At 39.3% G+C, this 16,322-nt stretch overlaps 1 protein-coding gene across 1 annotated transcript in view; it reads left to right on the forward strand.

Moving 5' to 3' along the window:
- CACNG1 (calcium voltage-gated channel auxiliary subunit gamma 1) overlaps window positions 1-16,106 on the forward strand; it is a 309,034-nt gene extending 292,928 nt beyond the window's left edge. The window contains exons 2-5 of the mRNA XM_056866882.1: window positions 1,746-2,021; window positions 11,566-11,640; window positions 14,187-14,324; window positions 15,802-16,106. Coding sequence (XP_056722860.1) covers window positions 1,778-2,021; window positions 11,566-11,640; window positions 14,187-14,324; window positions 15,802-16,028 — 684 coding nt within the window. The 5' untranslated portion in view covers window positions 1,746-1,777 and the 3' untranslated portion in view covers window positions 16,029-16,106. The remainder of the gene's footprint in view (window positions 1-1,745; window positions 2,022-11,565; window positions 11,641-14,186; window positions 14,325-15,801) is intronic.
- Window positions 16,107-16,322: the final 216 nt, after the last annotated feature.

The following is a 16,322-nucleotide window of genomic DNA, read 5'->3' on the forward strand; positions in this document are numbered from 1 at the left end:
CTCACAAGGTGTCTGTTGTGGGGAGAGGAAGGGAAGGAGATTGCAAGCTGGTTTGATTCTCCTTAAAAGGTAGAGAAAATCGGCATCTTGCTCAGAATCTCCCCAGTTTAATTAGCTGCTTTGGGTAGAGATCCTACATTTTCTGTCCTGGGGCCAGATCTTTGTGAGCAGACTCAAAATACTTTCTGTCCTCTGGTTGTGAGCTATCCTAGACCTGCTAATTCCTGTATGACTTTATAATTTTTTACACATCAGCAGGTTATCTAATTTGTGCTACATTGTACAATATCACTTGTACTTCTACCAACCCCTTCTAACACCTGAAGTCCCTGCTCAACCTGATCGCAGGATGATTGCCCATAGGCTCCATGGAGTAATGCAACTCCAATGCATAATGGGTTGGCTTTTCCCCAGGCATCTGAGTGTCATGAAATCAGTAGCACTATCAGGTATAAACCATAGGGTTAATTTTTCAAACCTCAAGATACTCCACTGTTTTGAGTGCTGTGGCCGCCACCATGCATTGTAGGGGTGTTTGGGGTGACTTAAGCTTCTTCCAAAAATGTTCCCTTTTAGTGAAAAGTATGTTCTGAGATCAATTGTTTAATCCATTCATCCTTTCAATTAGTCCAGATTCCTGGGGATGAGTACATTCTTGAACTTCTGCACTAGTTAAGTGACTTCCATTGTCAGATTTAATCGTATTTCTGGACAGTTGGGTAGCTTGTGGCAGAGGATAGTTCAACAGTTATCCAGGGTAGGTGTCCAACATTGTTATTGCCATCTCCCAGACTGAGGGAAGGGTACAACATAATCCATGTGTCATCACTGCCCACACCTCTAATTCCTATACTGGTGACTCATTAGTACTTTGGAAAGCGGAATAGGTTTAAACCTTGAACAAAGTTTGCAGTGAGCAAACTGTAAATAAGCCTGAATACTTTGCTGGAGCAACAATAGAGTAGCTTTGGTACCCAAATGCCATGAATTTACATACCGTTAGATTAAAATGAACATTTCTTGGATAGCTGATCCACAGCTTGGTACTACAAGGCCTCTGGGGTATCAGAGGCACATCCATCCATGTGTCCTCAAAACTGTTTTCCATTTTTCTACTACATTGGCTTGTAAGAGCTGCAGTGTCTGTTGAATGTTAGCAGCGAAAATGTTCATAAACTAAAACATCTTGTACTTTGAATTGGGCTTTGCCCCTCCCTATAACAAAAACAAAACAAAACAATTTTTATGTGCTAGAAATCAGATTTTGTTAAATTTTCCTGACAGTTTTTGAAATACATTGGCACTGAAGTTGTATTATATATTAATATATGTATTATATTGTATAATATTATATTGTACTATATTCACAGACCATGTTATTCTATTATATTACACACAACTCTGGCAATTGGCTATATTGGATTACACCATGCTTTTAGTTTGCCCATGGAGTTCCCAATGCAAACCCAAAAAACTGGCTTCAGAGGGTAACCTGAGCAGCCCAGTTACTCTTACTCTGCACATTAATAGAACTCACTCACACCCAGTCTAGTAATCTAGCATACTGAAATATTGCAACAGCTGTATGTGTGATTGGCATTCATCTTCCCCTACCCCCAACCTACTCCAGTTTGGACTCACAGAGTTGACATTTGAACATGCTTAGCTATGCCGACTTTGAAATACTCAACTTGCAATGTTCTTTGCCCAGTGTTCTTAGCACTGGCGGATATATCCTGAGCCAGCAGCAGCATAGGTTTTTGTGTCATTTACAGCCATGTCTGAAGGCAAGGCATTGAAAGTCCGAGTGACTTTTGTTATTATTTTAGTTGGCGTGGCTTTAATGTTTACAGCTGTGGTGACAGATCATTGGGCTGTTCTGAGTCCTAAGGTAGAAAAGTACAATGATACTTGTGAAGCAGCTCACTTTGGGCTGTGGCGGCTCTGCATAAAAAGGATCTACATAAAAGAAGAGGAGTCAGGCAAGGAGAAGGGCTGTGGGCCAATCAGCCTGCCAGGAGGTATGTGTTTCTGCTTTTTCCAGCACCAACCTGAAAATTCATTGGATGAGTTGAGGGCCACCAAATCGATTTCGAATTAACACATCTATTCCTATTTTTTGTAGTTCTGTGTACTGCCTTTGCAATATATTCTTTAAATATTTACTATGATGCTCATGAACTATCTTGTACAACAAAGATGTACTAAGGAAAGCAGAGAAGACACAACAAAAACATTGCCTCTGGTTTGGGTTCCTCCTTTTCTTTGTTTGTGGTTTTGTTTTTTTGTCTATTATATTTAATTTATATATGATATATGTATTGGTGTCTGTATTTATTTACTGTAAAGGCACAGAAGGTCTCTCCTCATTGGGAAAATTAGGTGGCCCACGATGTTCTCGAAGCTCACAGTCCAGATCTTGCCGGTAGATTATGTAAAAGGTGCCTTACAACCCATTCCTGAGCTGAGGCGTACGGGGACACCGCTGTGCCTCTTCCTAAGCCTCTCCCCGTAAGCCGTTAAACAAAAAAAAAGCCGTTTCGTGGCTTTTTTTTTTGTTTTGTTTAACCGGGGCCTTTCTCCCCATAGGGAATAGCGAGGCTGCGCCTGCTAAAAAGCAGGTGCAGCACCGCCGTTCCTGGCGCTGGTGGAAGTGGCCGAAAGGGGATAGGGAGCCGCCTAACCGGCGGCTCCTCCCCTGGCCCGCCCCGGAATGCCCCCCTGCACTGGTGTGGCCACTCCACGCCATTGCTGGCGCCATGGAGAGGCCGCGCCAGCTGAGGGGGGAGGCACGGTCCCGTGGTGCTTGGCCGCTGCCGGGACTGGCCTCGCCGCCAGCGTGAGTACGTGTAATCGCACGATTACACGTACTTATGCTGGCTGCGAGGTCATGCCGCCTCCTAAAGAGTTTCGGCCCAATTCTCAGGAATGGGCTGATAAATTCCATGGTGTAAGAAATGTGGAATATAGAAAAGAAGTGAAGAAATAAAGCATAGACATAGATAATTAATAATAGTAGCAGCCTGAATAGCCCACCTTTGAAACCTAGCCATTTGAAATTCAAAATGAGTTTATATACCATTAGCACCTTGATCAGCTTCACATATAGTGTTTTAATTATTAGTTGCAGAAAAAGAAAAAGATTGGTCAGGCAAAACACTTCTGCCAAAGCTTGCAAAAAGCTGCAGCAGTTATAAATGCATAAATCAAAGTGGAAGCAACAATATCATTGAGATCCAGTAATCTAGCATCTGGAATTTTCACCACACACAAAACATTTGGAGATTAACACACACACACAAAATAAAATCCCCCCATTACTTTTACGATAATTGCCCTGGTTCCTATTTATGATTCACCCATTCTGTCTTCTACTTTTAATGTGCCTTGTTAACTAGCAAAACCAAGTTCATCAGAAGAAGGAAGCTTGCCAAACTTTCTGCACTTTAATTTAATTTCGCAAAATAGTAGGGGTATTCCTAGCACTATAAAAAATACTGAACTTTAATCACCATGAGTAATAAATCACAGAAGAAATGTGAGTATTTTTGAGAGTCTCAAATGACAAGGAAAATGCCTGGTGATGTTATTTACCTCTCAGTTTAGTAAAATCCTAGGAATGCTTGTCAAATACCTCTGTAGACATCCCCCTCTTATGGTACCATAAATTCTATTCACGTGGTCTGACATAATCTGCCATCTCTATAATTGCCTATTTGTTTACCATGCGCATTTGAAAGGCAGCAGAGGGCATTCTATGTTCTTTCCAAGTGTGTATATGCTGACATCAATCAAACTAAGCAATGAATCTATTTTCTTAAGGCAGATGGTTGTTTACAGGCTTTATATTTATCCCACAATGTGTAGCAGGTGTAGATCTGTGCATTTCACTGAAGGTAAAAAAAAAATTGCAGGTAAGCAAACTCTTGGAAATGATAGGCTGTTTGGAATTCTGAATGCCCTATCTTAAAAAGAAAGCTGTTAAAGTGCAGGAAAGACAACCAAATTGATTAAGGTGCTAGAACACCATTTCTATGAGGAAAGGCTGAAGAGTGGTACTTTTCAGGCCACTGGGGCAAATGACACATTATCTCTGACATGATTCAAATTTGGGCAAGTATGGCTCCCAGATATGTTACTTTTTGAGTTGTGCCTGCATAACATAGACTGGTGAAGCTCTAGTCTGGCTTCATTTTTTTGTGTGATAATTGAAACGGGTATAATTCAAGTATGCCCGTTAGCTCCATTATCACTTAATTTGTATCTAAATCCTTTGTAAGAAACCCAAAATTCCATTCCCCTATGTTGGCTAACACCCTGGCATCAGTATCATTATATGTGGATATATATTGTTAGCAAGATATTCTGTGCACCTCCGATAACTGTTGAGGGCTTTCTGGGAATACTATAATGCAGAAGAGTTAGCAGTCAACCAAGGGAAATCTAAGGTGATGGTGGTCTCTAAATCTAATCACCCAAAGAAGTATAATTGGCAAGTTAATGGGAAACCCGTAGAGCAAGTTACCCAGCTTTTAGGAGTTTGCCTCCAAGTTAACCTGGCCTGGAAGGGCCCATTTCAAGAACATTCATAATGGGGTCTTAGTTGCGACAAAAGCATAACCATATTGAGATCTATTAACTGTTCCTTGATACAAGAGAGCATTTATATTTGCAAGTTAGTCCCTGCTCAAGTAATGCAAGGTCGAATGCAAAGGACCTCTGAATACTCTGATAGACCTTGTGACTGTGCTTTTGGACAGAAACATTGGAGCATTGCCTACTAGAATACTATACCTTTTGTAGTGTTAGGGATTTGTGTATTACTCCTCTTCTGCCATAATGAGGGCTTGCCAACATGAGATAAGGTTAAGAAACACTTGGCAAGCATGGATTTAGTATTTTTTGTAGCCAATTTTTTTGGTTAAGTAAGGATCTCAAAGGCAGTAACTGGTAGTTACAGTAATAAAGATTAAATAAATATCTTTGTTGAGCATACAATAACATACCTAGCATTCAAAGGGGGGGAGCATCTGGAAGCTGATAATATCGGGGTATAATCAGGTGCAAGTAACTGCTCACTTTCCTTAGTAATAAATTAGCCGGGTTGTACCCAGTTGAACATTGGATGTAGAAGGTTGGACGAAGCAAGGCGTTGCTATGTTCCCCACTTCTCAGTTCAAGAAAGTTTGATTCCTGAGATCAGAGGACCCCATGAAGGTCGGGCGGGTTGCATTGAGGAGGGAGATTTGTGAAATCATCCCTTCCTCTACTTCTGCAAATGCAGAATTTAGTCCCGTAGCCGATCTCAATGCAGCAACTAGGGGTTACATTAAGCTGATACAGACTGATACAGAGTACCTGTAATAAAGCAGCACCTCCAATCCAATCATGGTGCCTGCATGCCATGAAAGAGGCTTTCCACAAAATTCAATCAGCACTACAGTGGCTTCATTCTGGTACTACAGTGCTACAGTGTCTTCCTCCTGGTGAGCAATATGGGACTCTGTTAGTGAAGGTGAATCATAGTAAAAATATGAATAAAAATGACAGCAAGTATACTCTATTTTTGTAAATCAATGGTTCTCAAGCTATCTCTCAGGACAGCAAGCTGGGAGCATGCAAGAAACTACCATAGAAGAACTCCAGGAGTTTAGAATCCAGAGAATGCACCAAAGCATATATATCAGATCAACGGTACTCCATTAATACTTGTGCCACTTCCATATGAGACAATAGCACCCTCCCCCATTGTTGTTTCGTGTCAGGGAAATACACAGGTTGAAGATTAGGATCTCTGAGATACAACCATGGTTCATGACCTTGGACCTTTCATACACCTACACCTCACAACATTGTCATGAGAGAAGAATGATGTAAACCTCTTTGGGTCCTGAATGAGGAGGAGGGTTACAGCTGAGTGATATAAATAACTACTTATTCGAACATAGCCTCTATTGTTCTGTGTGGATAGAGGGGATAGCATTTTACTGTTCATAATAGGTGTTGGAGCACCTATTAAGAATCACAGATTCTTGTAGGTTATCCTGGCTGTGTGACCGTGGTCTTGGTATTTTCTTTCCTGACGTTTCGCCAGCAGCTGTGGCAGGCATCTTCAGAGGAGTAACACTGAAGGACAGTGTCTCTCAGTGTCAAGTGTGTAGGAAAAGTAATATATAGTCAGAAAGGGGTTGGGTTTGAGCTGAATCATTGTCCTGCAAAAAGTAACAAAGGTAATGTGCTAACCATTGTCCTGTAAGTATGGTTATCGCATTACCTTTGTTACTTTTTGCAGGACAATGATTCAGCTCAAACCCAACCCCTTTCTGACTATATATTACTCTTCCTACACACTTGACACTGAGAGACACTGTCCTTCAGTGTTACTCCTCTGAAGATGCTTGCCACATCTGCTGGCGAAACATCAGGAAAGAAAATACCAAGACCACGGTCACACAGCCCGGATAACCTACAAGAACCAATGAACTCTGACCGTGAAAGCCTTCGACAAGAATCATAGAGTTGGAAGGTACCACCAGCGTAATCTAGTCCAATCCCCTGCACAATGCAGGAAATTCACAACTACCTCCCCCCCACACACACACACACCATGACCCCTGCTCCATGCCCAGAAGATGCCCTCCCTCTCGTCATCTGCTTAAGGTCATAGAAAGAGCATTGCTGACAGATGGCCATCTAACTTCTTAAAAACCTCCAGGGAAGGAGCTCTTACCGTCTTCTAAGGAACTGAGGTCCTTCTACTGAGGAACCACTCTGTTAGAAAATTCTTTTTTTTCTTGTCTACATAAAATGAGCAGACAAAAAGGGGGGAGGACTCACTTTGGAAGTGCATTTTGTCTTTCTGTGAACCTGTTCCTTTTCCTTCCTTGGTTGACCGCTAACCCTTCTGCATTTTAGTATTCCCAGAAAGCCCTCAACAGTCATTGTAGGTGCACAGAATATCTTGCTAACAATATATATCCACATATAATGATACTGATACTGGGGTGTTAGCCAACATAGGGGATGGAATTTTGGGTTTCTCACAAAGGATTTAGATACAAATTAAGTGATAATGGAGCTAACGAGCCGAATTTTCTAACAGAGTTGATTTTTATATGCCGACTTTCTCTACCACTTAAGGAAAAATCAAACCAGCTTACAATCACCTTCCCTTCTCCTCCCCACAAAAGACACCCTGTGAGGTGGGGCTGAGAGACCAGGCCCTGCTATACAAATATGCCATCATCAATGGGTAACATAACACCTACATAATATACCAACACCCAACAGATTTTTTTTAAGTAGTTTTCTCTGAAATACTTTCCTGTTGCTCTTCCTAATGTTTAGACGGAAACTCTTTTGATTTAATTTCAACCCGTCGGTTCTGGTCCGACCTTCTGGGGCAATAGAAAACAACTCGGAACCCTCCTCTATATGACAGCCCTTCAAGTACTTGAAGATGGTTATCGTATCACCTCTGTCTTCTCCTCTTCAGGCTAAACATACCCAGCTCCTTCAACCTTTCCTCATAGGACTTGGTCTCCAGACCCCTCACCATCTTTGTTGCCCTCCTCTGGACATGTTCCAGCTTGTCTACATCTTTCTATAATTGCGGTGCCCAAAACTGAACACAGTACTCTAGGTGAGGTCTAACCAGAGCAGAGTAAAGTGATACCATCATTCCGCATGATCGAGTCACTATACTTCTGTTGATTCAGCCCAAGATCGCATTTGCCTTTTTAGCTACCACATCACACTGCTGACGCATGTTCAGTGTTTGGTCTACTAAGACCCCAAGATCCTTTTCACACACATTGCTGCTCAGAGGTCTTCCCAATCCTATAATTATGCATTTGATTTTTCCTACCTAAATGCAGAACTTTACATTTATCTTTTTTGAAGTGCATTTTATTAGTTTTAGCCCAATTCTCCAGCCTGTCAAGATCCTCCTGTATCCTGGCTCTGTCTTCTACCATATTTGCTTCCCTTCCCAATTTAGTATTATCTGCAAGTTTAATAAGCATCCCTTCTATTCCTTCATCCAAATCATTTATAAAGATGTTGAACAAATGAGGACTTTGTTTCATTTAAAGAAACTAGGTGTTTGTGCACTACCCCAATGCCAATCCTAGGCTGCAAATCCTTTCTTTCAACATGTGTTCTGTTTATGCCATGTTGAGCACTGCTTCTCTCGCAAGAGAAGACTGAGGAAAAGTGGGAATTGAGCAGTTCTGCCCTCTCTTCATCTCCTGTTACAATTTCACTTTCCAGTCCCCGCAAAGGGCTTATCTTGTCCTTGTCCTTATTCTTACTCTGTATTAGAGCTAGCAGAATGGGTTCCCCAAAGCAGAGGTTATTTTGGACCAATTGTATGCAATTTATTGCAACATTATATCTGATTAAAATCTTTTTAACACTTACTAATTATGCAGTAAAATAGATATGCAGTTAAAATGGACATGAGCGTACATAGCAGATATTTTGAATTTCCCTGCCCAACTGTATGTTTTACAAATATTAAGTGCTCTAGTATGACAGAGAGAGGTTTGGAGATGAGACTTTCAGAGACTTACTAGAACAGTCCCATTCCTCTTGTCCCCTAAAGTTCTCATCCCCAAACCTTTCTCTGCCTCAGCTTCTCCAGGTCAGAAACCCTAGCCTCTTTGGCTTTTGTGGTGAGTCAGAGTCATGAGGTTGGAGGGAGTCAGTCTGAGGAGGAGAGCTGTAATCCCTTAGAATCCCTTAGCTAAAATAGCTGAATCTTGTATTGACGGTTCAGTATATTATTTAGTCAGCAGATAGTCTTGCTGGTGTCAAGCTTCAGCAAATGCACAGCGTTTCAGGCAATAGAAACTCCAATCCAGACAGCGCAGTGATTCAGAGGTTTATTCTGAACGTCAGTAACTTCAGTAGAGACGAAGAAGGTTAGAATACAGAGCATTGGGACATTGCTATATTTATAGAACGGATACAATGGATGAGATTGAGTTACAGCAATACAAAGGAAACAATGAGATTTCTTTCTCCCAGTAACGACTTCAGCAAACCAAGTACAGGATACTTAAGGGCAATCAGAGGAGGGGCTGGTGGAGTTCCTGGCATTGTGAGCGAGACCCGGTATCAGATGAAAGATTTACACGGGCGGGTCTCCATACAATTGTAGATCTCTGACCGGAGCTTGTGGCTCGTGTGCAAAACAGGAGGGGAGGGGGTACAGGGAAGGATCCATATTGTTTACAGAGGAACCATCTTGTTTGGCCCATGCTGTCAGAAACCCTGACAGCTGGAAAAGGAACTCCTTATATGGGAGTATGTAAAAAGTGTTCAGCTAAAGTTGAACTGAAGTAGTGTACCTCTTGGAGTGGAAACCGAGTGATGTAATAGATATTGGACAGTATAAATATAAGCAGGGAAAGGCTAGAAAGTTAGATCTCTCCAAGTCTTTGCGTAGACTGGAGAATCTCAGAAGAGATTGGCTTTTGGTATGTATGAACTTACTTATATGCTATCCTAGATAGTGTGAATCGGATTCTTTTAACTAAATCAGACTTCTTTAACTGTTATATTTTAAGTATTGGATTTTGAAACTAAATAGTATGTAGAACTTGCTTGTATTCTTGTATACACTTTTAACACTTTTAAGACTTTGTAATACTTGCATATACACATATATTTCATTGAAGCTATTCAATAAAAAGACTTACTTGCGTAAGTTGAGTCCTGCTTAGTAGGTCACTAACTGAATAAGATAACATACCTCTTTTCAGGAAGAGGTCAATTCTAAGAGCATAGTCATATGAAAGGCACTGACCCAGCTCCCCTTGTACGAAAATGTTTTACTATATTATAGGAAGATCTTTCAGCTAGATTCGCTGCCTGCCTATAATGTTCCGTTTTTAGACCATTTGATTGAAAAGTCACCCCTAGGTATTTGATGGACTGTACCTGTTCGATTGTTTTCCCCTTTATATACCAGGCCCCTTTTTTGATTTTTACCAAAAGCAATCACCTTAGTTTTTTTTTGTCATTTATTATAAGCGATTCCCTGGTACAATAGTCAGCTAAGCTGCCTAGGGCTCTTCTCATGCCAACTGGGGTCCTTGAAAGAATTACCACATCATCTGCATAAAGAAGAAATGGGATGTTTTGCTGGGCCAGTTTAGGTGGATGGAAAGCATCAGAATGCAGGCTGTCTGCTAGATTATTGATGTAAAAAATAAAGAGCATAGGAGCCAGCAGAAAGCCTTGCCTGACTCCCTTGAATGTTTCAATGGATTCGGAGAGGTGCCCATTTCTATTACATCTTATTTTTATTGCTGTCTGCTCATGTAGCACATGTATTAGGAAAAGGACCCTCTTGTCAATGGAGGTTGCTTCAAGTTTTGCCCACAGCCAGGACCTTGAGATTGAATCAAAAGCTGCTTTAAAATCCATGAAGGTGGCATATAACGAGGTCAGCTTCTTAGAACTATATTTCTCAATTAAATGCTGGAGGATTAGACAGTGCTCAATGGTGCTTCTTCCCTCCCTGAACCCAGCCTGAGCCTGCAAAATCACCTTCTCCTGATCTAACCAAGCAACAAGTTTGTCCAGAAGGTGCCTGGCATACAGTTTGCCTATGTCACTTAAAAGGCTAATCGGCCTAAGATGTCAGTAACAAAATGTTCTCTTACTGAGCTATGGGACCTTCTTGCTTTGATATATTATAGCCTGGAGCTAATTTGTTAACAGTAAGTGTTATATTGTGTTTAAGTGAAAATACCAAATAAAAGCAAATTTCTGTATGGAACGTATTACCTAGAGTTCATTCATACTCAATAGAGCCCAAAAATTAGAGTTCTCATCTTACATTTAAGGAGATAACTTCCCTTCTAAAACCTTGTGTAATCTAGCTTCTTTTCACATTGCCATATAACTGTATGGTGGAATGAGTCACTGGTTTGACATTTAAAAAGTGGCCTTTAAAACAAACTTTAAAAAATTGTAGCAAAAAGGATGCTCTTATGGAGTTGCTTGCCTTGTTACAAATTCTTTGAATATTAAGGATAGTGCTTCTTTGCCACTGGTAATTGTGTTTTTTCTCTCTCACCATCTCCATTCTATTGATAACAATACTGATAACTGTCTGTTTTGAGGAAGGAAGATTTGTTTAGAAACTGGGATAAATTACAAAATTCTCTCTAAGAAGCAAGAGAAGACTTGGCACAGATGAACATCATCTCAGAGGTGTATGATTTAGATATGGAAGCCTTTCCATAGGATGATTTTCTTTTTTAATTGGGCAGGTAAAGATCAAAGGATAAATCTAGCTAGTAATCAATTAATAAGTTTAGAACTATCCCATAACTTGGTGAATGCTTTAATGAGTAAAGCATATGAGTAAAAAATTCACTGTGTAAAGTTTATTATTGTCTGGTCCCTAAAGATGTTAGTAAAATCTGTGTTTAAAGTAGGAGACTTTTTAGGGGGCGAATATCTTCCTCTAATTTTGACTGTGGATACACTACATTCAACTGGAGCACATCTAATAAATTGGTACCCAAAATGTATGCATTTTTTTTTTAGAGCACAACTGTACATACTTCACACACTTTGCCCCTGGAGAGAACACAGACATTTTTGAAGTTACAACACAGAGAGGTAAGAAATTTTTTTATGAGGGATTGGGCTATTCTGACAGCCAGTCATGTGTATCCAACAATTCACAATAATACAGGAAGAAGCTAAAATGGTTTCCAGGATTATGGTAGTGACATTACCAGAGCCAACAAAAGAGATGAGAATGATGTAGCCCTGTTCAGTATTTGGATGTGAGACAATCAAGGAATACTTGGGTCAATGTGCAGAGGCAGGCAATGGCAAACCACCTTTGAATATCTTGCTCTGAAAACTCTACAGGTTTTTCCATGTCAACATTTACCTGATGTACATGTGTGTATGCCTGCACTTGTGTGCGAACAAGCACACAATGCTTTAAGGTCAGTATCTCATCGTAGAAATTTGAATTAGGCCAATGTTAAACCATAGTGAAAAGACAATGTAAGATGTTCTTTCCTTTTTAAACACACAAAGTACACCAGTCTTCTCTAGGAATCGCTGATAACTGATAACTGATAACATAATTTCCATGGTTTCCAGGGACGCGATATGGACCTTAGTTCAGTCCAACGACTAGTTTTAAACTATTTATTTAAAAAAAGTTTTGCATATTTTCAGGTAAATATATATTTTCCCCACATCCTTCCATAGATTTTGTCATTCATAAATAGTTGTTGGTGTATTAAAACAATGTGCCTTGGATTAGTATATATACAGCACAATACAGCCCACATTTTAGAGAAATTGGGCCAACCGACATTGAAGGACATTTACAGTTAAGTAAAGGGACTCCCTCCTGGTCAAACTCTCATTATTATGTTGCTCATGATCTGAAGTACCTACCTGACAGAGGGATTTGTTCTGTGCATGCCTTTCAGGAACTGGGGAGAATTCGCTGAAAGGAAATCAGGCAGACGAGACCTTAGTAGGTTCACCGCTCACCACCTTCACACATCCCTCAGCCATTTTAACACACACACCCCTTGCCTTAGCTTTTCTCCAAATTGGGCATTAGCACAACTGTGCTAACAGCCACAGGGAAGAATTGGCAGTACTGCAAACACTTCCCACATCCTCTCATCAATCCTCCTCTATATCTGGGACAATACAGTATCCTACCTTAACCTGCTGTTTTCTACCCTCTCACAAGGGTAGAAAACAGTTTCACACCACCTATAATCCTTGAAATCTGTGATACCTGTATTATAAGAAAGGCAGATTACATTATGTGTAATTTCAAATAGAGTGATTTAGATTTGCATAAAACTGAATATATTTGCTTTGCTCAAATAATTAAGGTAGGCAAGGAGTAAGGAACACCACCCCTCCTTCTGCTTGCCTTCCTGCAGTCCCTTTCTCCCAGCCTTAGTTCCAGTATTAAAATATTCATTAATTGTGAGGAAAGTCTGTATATACAGGGAATAAATTACCTCCCAAACAGCAGAAGTGCATTGCCAAATTCAAATCTAACTCATGGTGCAAGAGAAAAGGGGCATTTGATTCCTTTCTCATTCGAGCCCACCAAGGTATTTCGTCTTTAAAAAGGTGCAATTTTGCAGTCTGCACTCAATCCAAAAGTATAATGTGTTTGTGGAAAATAACCTATGGTTTCCTTTTAAAACATTTCTTTCAAATATATAATAAGAAACAGCTTTGGGGTAGACTGTATTTTACTCTCCTTTAAAGAAATTATACCAGTGTCTCTTCTATTTCTAGTACTTAAATAATACTTTACAGTATTCAATTAATTCATTCTACTCTATGTGATTAAGAACTTCCAGTCATTTTAATTAGGTTCTCCAAAGATCTAGAAGCCGAAAAAATAATTTAATCATCTCTATTATAGACTTCTATCAATTATAATTTAATAAATTTTCATTGTTGTGTAAGAGAGGATATTTCAACTGATGTAGCTTTCCTTGCCTATTCTGGAAGTTTCTGTTTTTCTGTTTTTTCTGTTTTGGTCAGCCCTCTACAATTTGCTTACCCATAGCCTTTAAATGTTTTTCTGTTTTGGACTCTCCAAGCAAGATCTGAATAGCACAGATCTTCAGCTTCTGCCATGATACCTTTTTTTAAAAGTACATTGTGTCACAAGAGAAAAGGGTTAATTATCTAAATCTATTTTCCCGTGACTACTGAATTGACATGGTTGAAACTTGTCTTGTTAACATCAGCTGGAATTAACTTAGCAAGATATTGGAAAGGAAGCAAATTCCCAGATTTAATAACTGGGTAAACAAACGTATGTATTAATTAAGCTGACTTATTATAAAAACGATAAAGACATGGAAGATCTAGATGCTGTCTGCATCCCAATAATCTCCAGAATGGAAAAAACTTTTAAAAATCTAAAATGTGGAGAGGAAGACGATTAAGGTTTTTGCTGACTTTAATATGCATAGCTGAGTTTGTTCTCTTTTACTATCAATACTTTTATCTGTTAAGGTATGTAATTTTTATTGATTTTTGTTTAGTTTATTCTTTTTTTCCCCAATTTTGTTAATTTTATGTATGTAATAAAGTTTTTATTATTAAAAAAAAAAGAAACTTGTCTTGTGAAACTCACCGTTGTTTTTTCTTGCTAGAATACAGCATTTCTGCAGCAGCCATTGCCATCTTCAGTGTTGGGTTTTCCATCATTGGAACACTTTGTGTCCTCTTATCCTTCAGAAAAAAGATGGATTATCTCCTTAAACCAGCATCTATGTTTTACACCTTTTCAGGTAGAACATTGCATGATGGGTGTTGATGGTTGGGTGAAGTCATGGCTCAGTGGTAAAGCATCTGACATCATCAGTTAAAATGATCTGGAAGCAGGTGATGTGTACTGTAAGACCCGGAAGAGACAATGCCAGAGTAGACAATATTATATAGACCAATGGTCTTAAGTCTGTTTCATATAGTCACAGTGTAAACAAATTCTGAAATAATAGAAACATACATTTTATGTTCCCAAAGAACAGAGTAGTAAACTGGAGTAGTCAAGCAAGGATTACTGTTTTTTGAATCAGGGAAAAGTTATACAACAGATCAAATCCCAAAAATTCATTATGAGAATTTTTTGCCATGAGAAAAAGAATGAACTCTTTGTTCTGCTTTGGACGTTGTTGAGAGACTTCTTGGCTTTTTTGCAAGATTCTGCATGTCTAGTTTGTGCTTTAGTTGTTCCCCCTCATTGCTTAAAATTTCATGCAGATGTTGAGTTTTACTCAGTTGCATCCTACCCATCCAGGAGTTTAACTCCGTTCTATTCTAGAGAAAGGGAACAATCCTAAACAGGTCTCTCATTGATTTCTGTAGGAGTTACCGCTAGGTTAGATTGCACAGGATTATCTGGCAAGCCTCATGGCTGAGCAGAAACTTGAATTTGGATTGCCTTTATCCAATAGAATAATCCACAATCATTTAAGATTTCTTCCACATATAAGTCTTCCACCCACCAAAGAAACTTTCCACTAGATGTAGAAAAAAGCTTTGAATTCAGTATTATACTTTACACAGTATAATAACCATTTAAATTGTAAGATATTAATGAGGTATAGAAATACTTTAAATCTGTAGACAAAATTGAGCAGATAAAATGCAATATTTTTTAACCTGCCATCTGTGCCTTGCAGTTAGTAAGTGCAATTTTGAGTACTTTTGTTGACAGATTTTGATATAATAATTTACCTCCTAATATTTTACATTGTCTTCCCACTCTAATCACAAGCGCAGACATGCTTTTCAGACAATTTAGGTAAGCAGTATCTCCTTGTATAAAGAGTATTTTAATCCAATCACCATGTAATCCCAAGCCACAATAAACTCTCACCCTTACATTCAATATCATTTGAGAGCTTGTTTAAAAGCTGAAAAAGGTCTGCACCAGCTCACCTCAGGTGTAATTTCATTAGGTGATTCTGAGGTGGCTCTTCTCTTTTGCCCCACAATATATTCTACAGGAATAATAATGAAGGGATGAAACCTCAAGTATTAAATGTCAGTAATAAGTATTTAATAACTGTTTGTCTTTATTCTCTGGCTTTATTCTCTGACCTGTGGTCTTCCACTGATTAGAAATTGTCTATATAATATCAGCAGAAATACTAGGCAATGGGGACAAAGGTATTGGGAGTTGATTAGATCCTAAACTAATTGGGGTTAAAGCAATGGCTGTCATGCTCCCAGCTATTGTTTTCATTCTTTTTCTGTTCCCAGGCTTGTGCATTATTATCTCTGTGGAAGTCATGAGGCAGTCCATCAAAAGGATGATTGACAGTGATGACACTGTCTGGATTGAGTACTACTACTCTTGGTCTTTTGCCTGTGCCTGTGCTTCTTTTGTCCTGCTGTTCATCTGTGGGATTGCTCTTCTGCTCATCTCCTTGCCTCGCATGCCCCAGAACCCATGGGAGACCTGTATGGATGCTGAACCAGAACATTAAGTAACTCCTTCTCAAGTTACCACTTAAGAAATATCATCTGTCCCCCAAAGGTCAACTATATATTGTAACAGACCTCCACAAGACGGAAGAATCTGCTTACAGAATCAAAGGGGTGTTTCATATAATGTAATGTAACAAATAAAAAGTTTACCAATTAAGATTACCAGTTTTGATAATATATTCACATTCTACATGGATTCTGGTTTGTAATCCTCCCCATCGTGTAGTTGAGAGATCTAGTTGAATGGAAATATAAGAAAATATAAGAAAAAATTATTTATCCGATAGAAGCCC

The sequence above is a fragment of the Euleptes europaea genome, chromosome 1 (assembly GCF_029931775.1).
Source record: "Euleptes europaea isolate rEulEur1 chromosome 1, rEulEur1.hap1, whole genome shotgun sequence".
Taxonomy (NCBI): Eukaryota; Metazoa; Chordata; class Lepidosauria; order Squamata; family Sphaerodactylidae; genus Euleptes; species Euleptes europaea.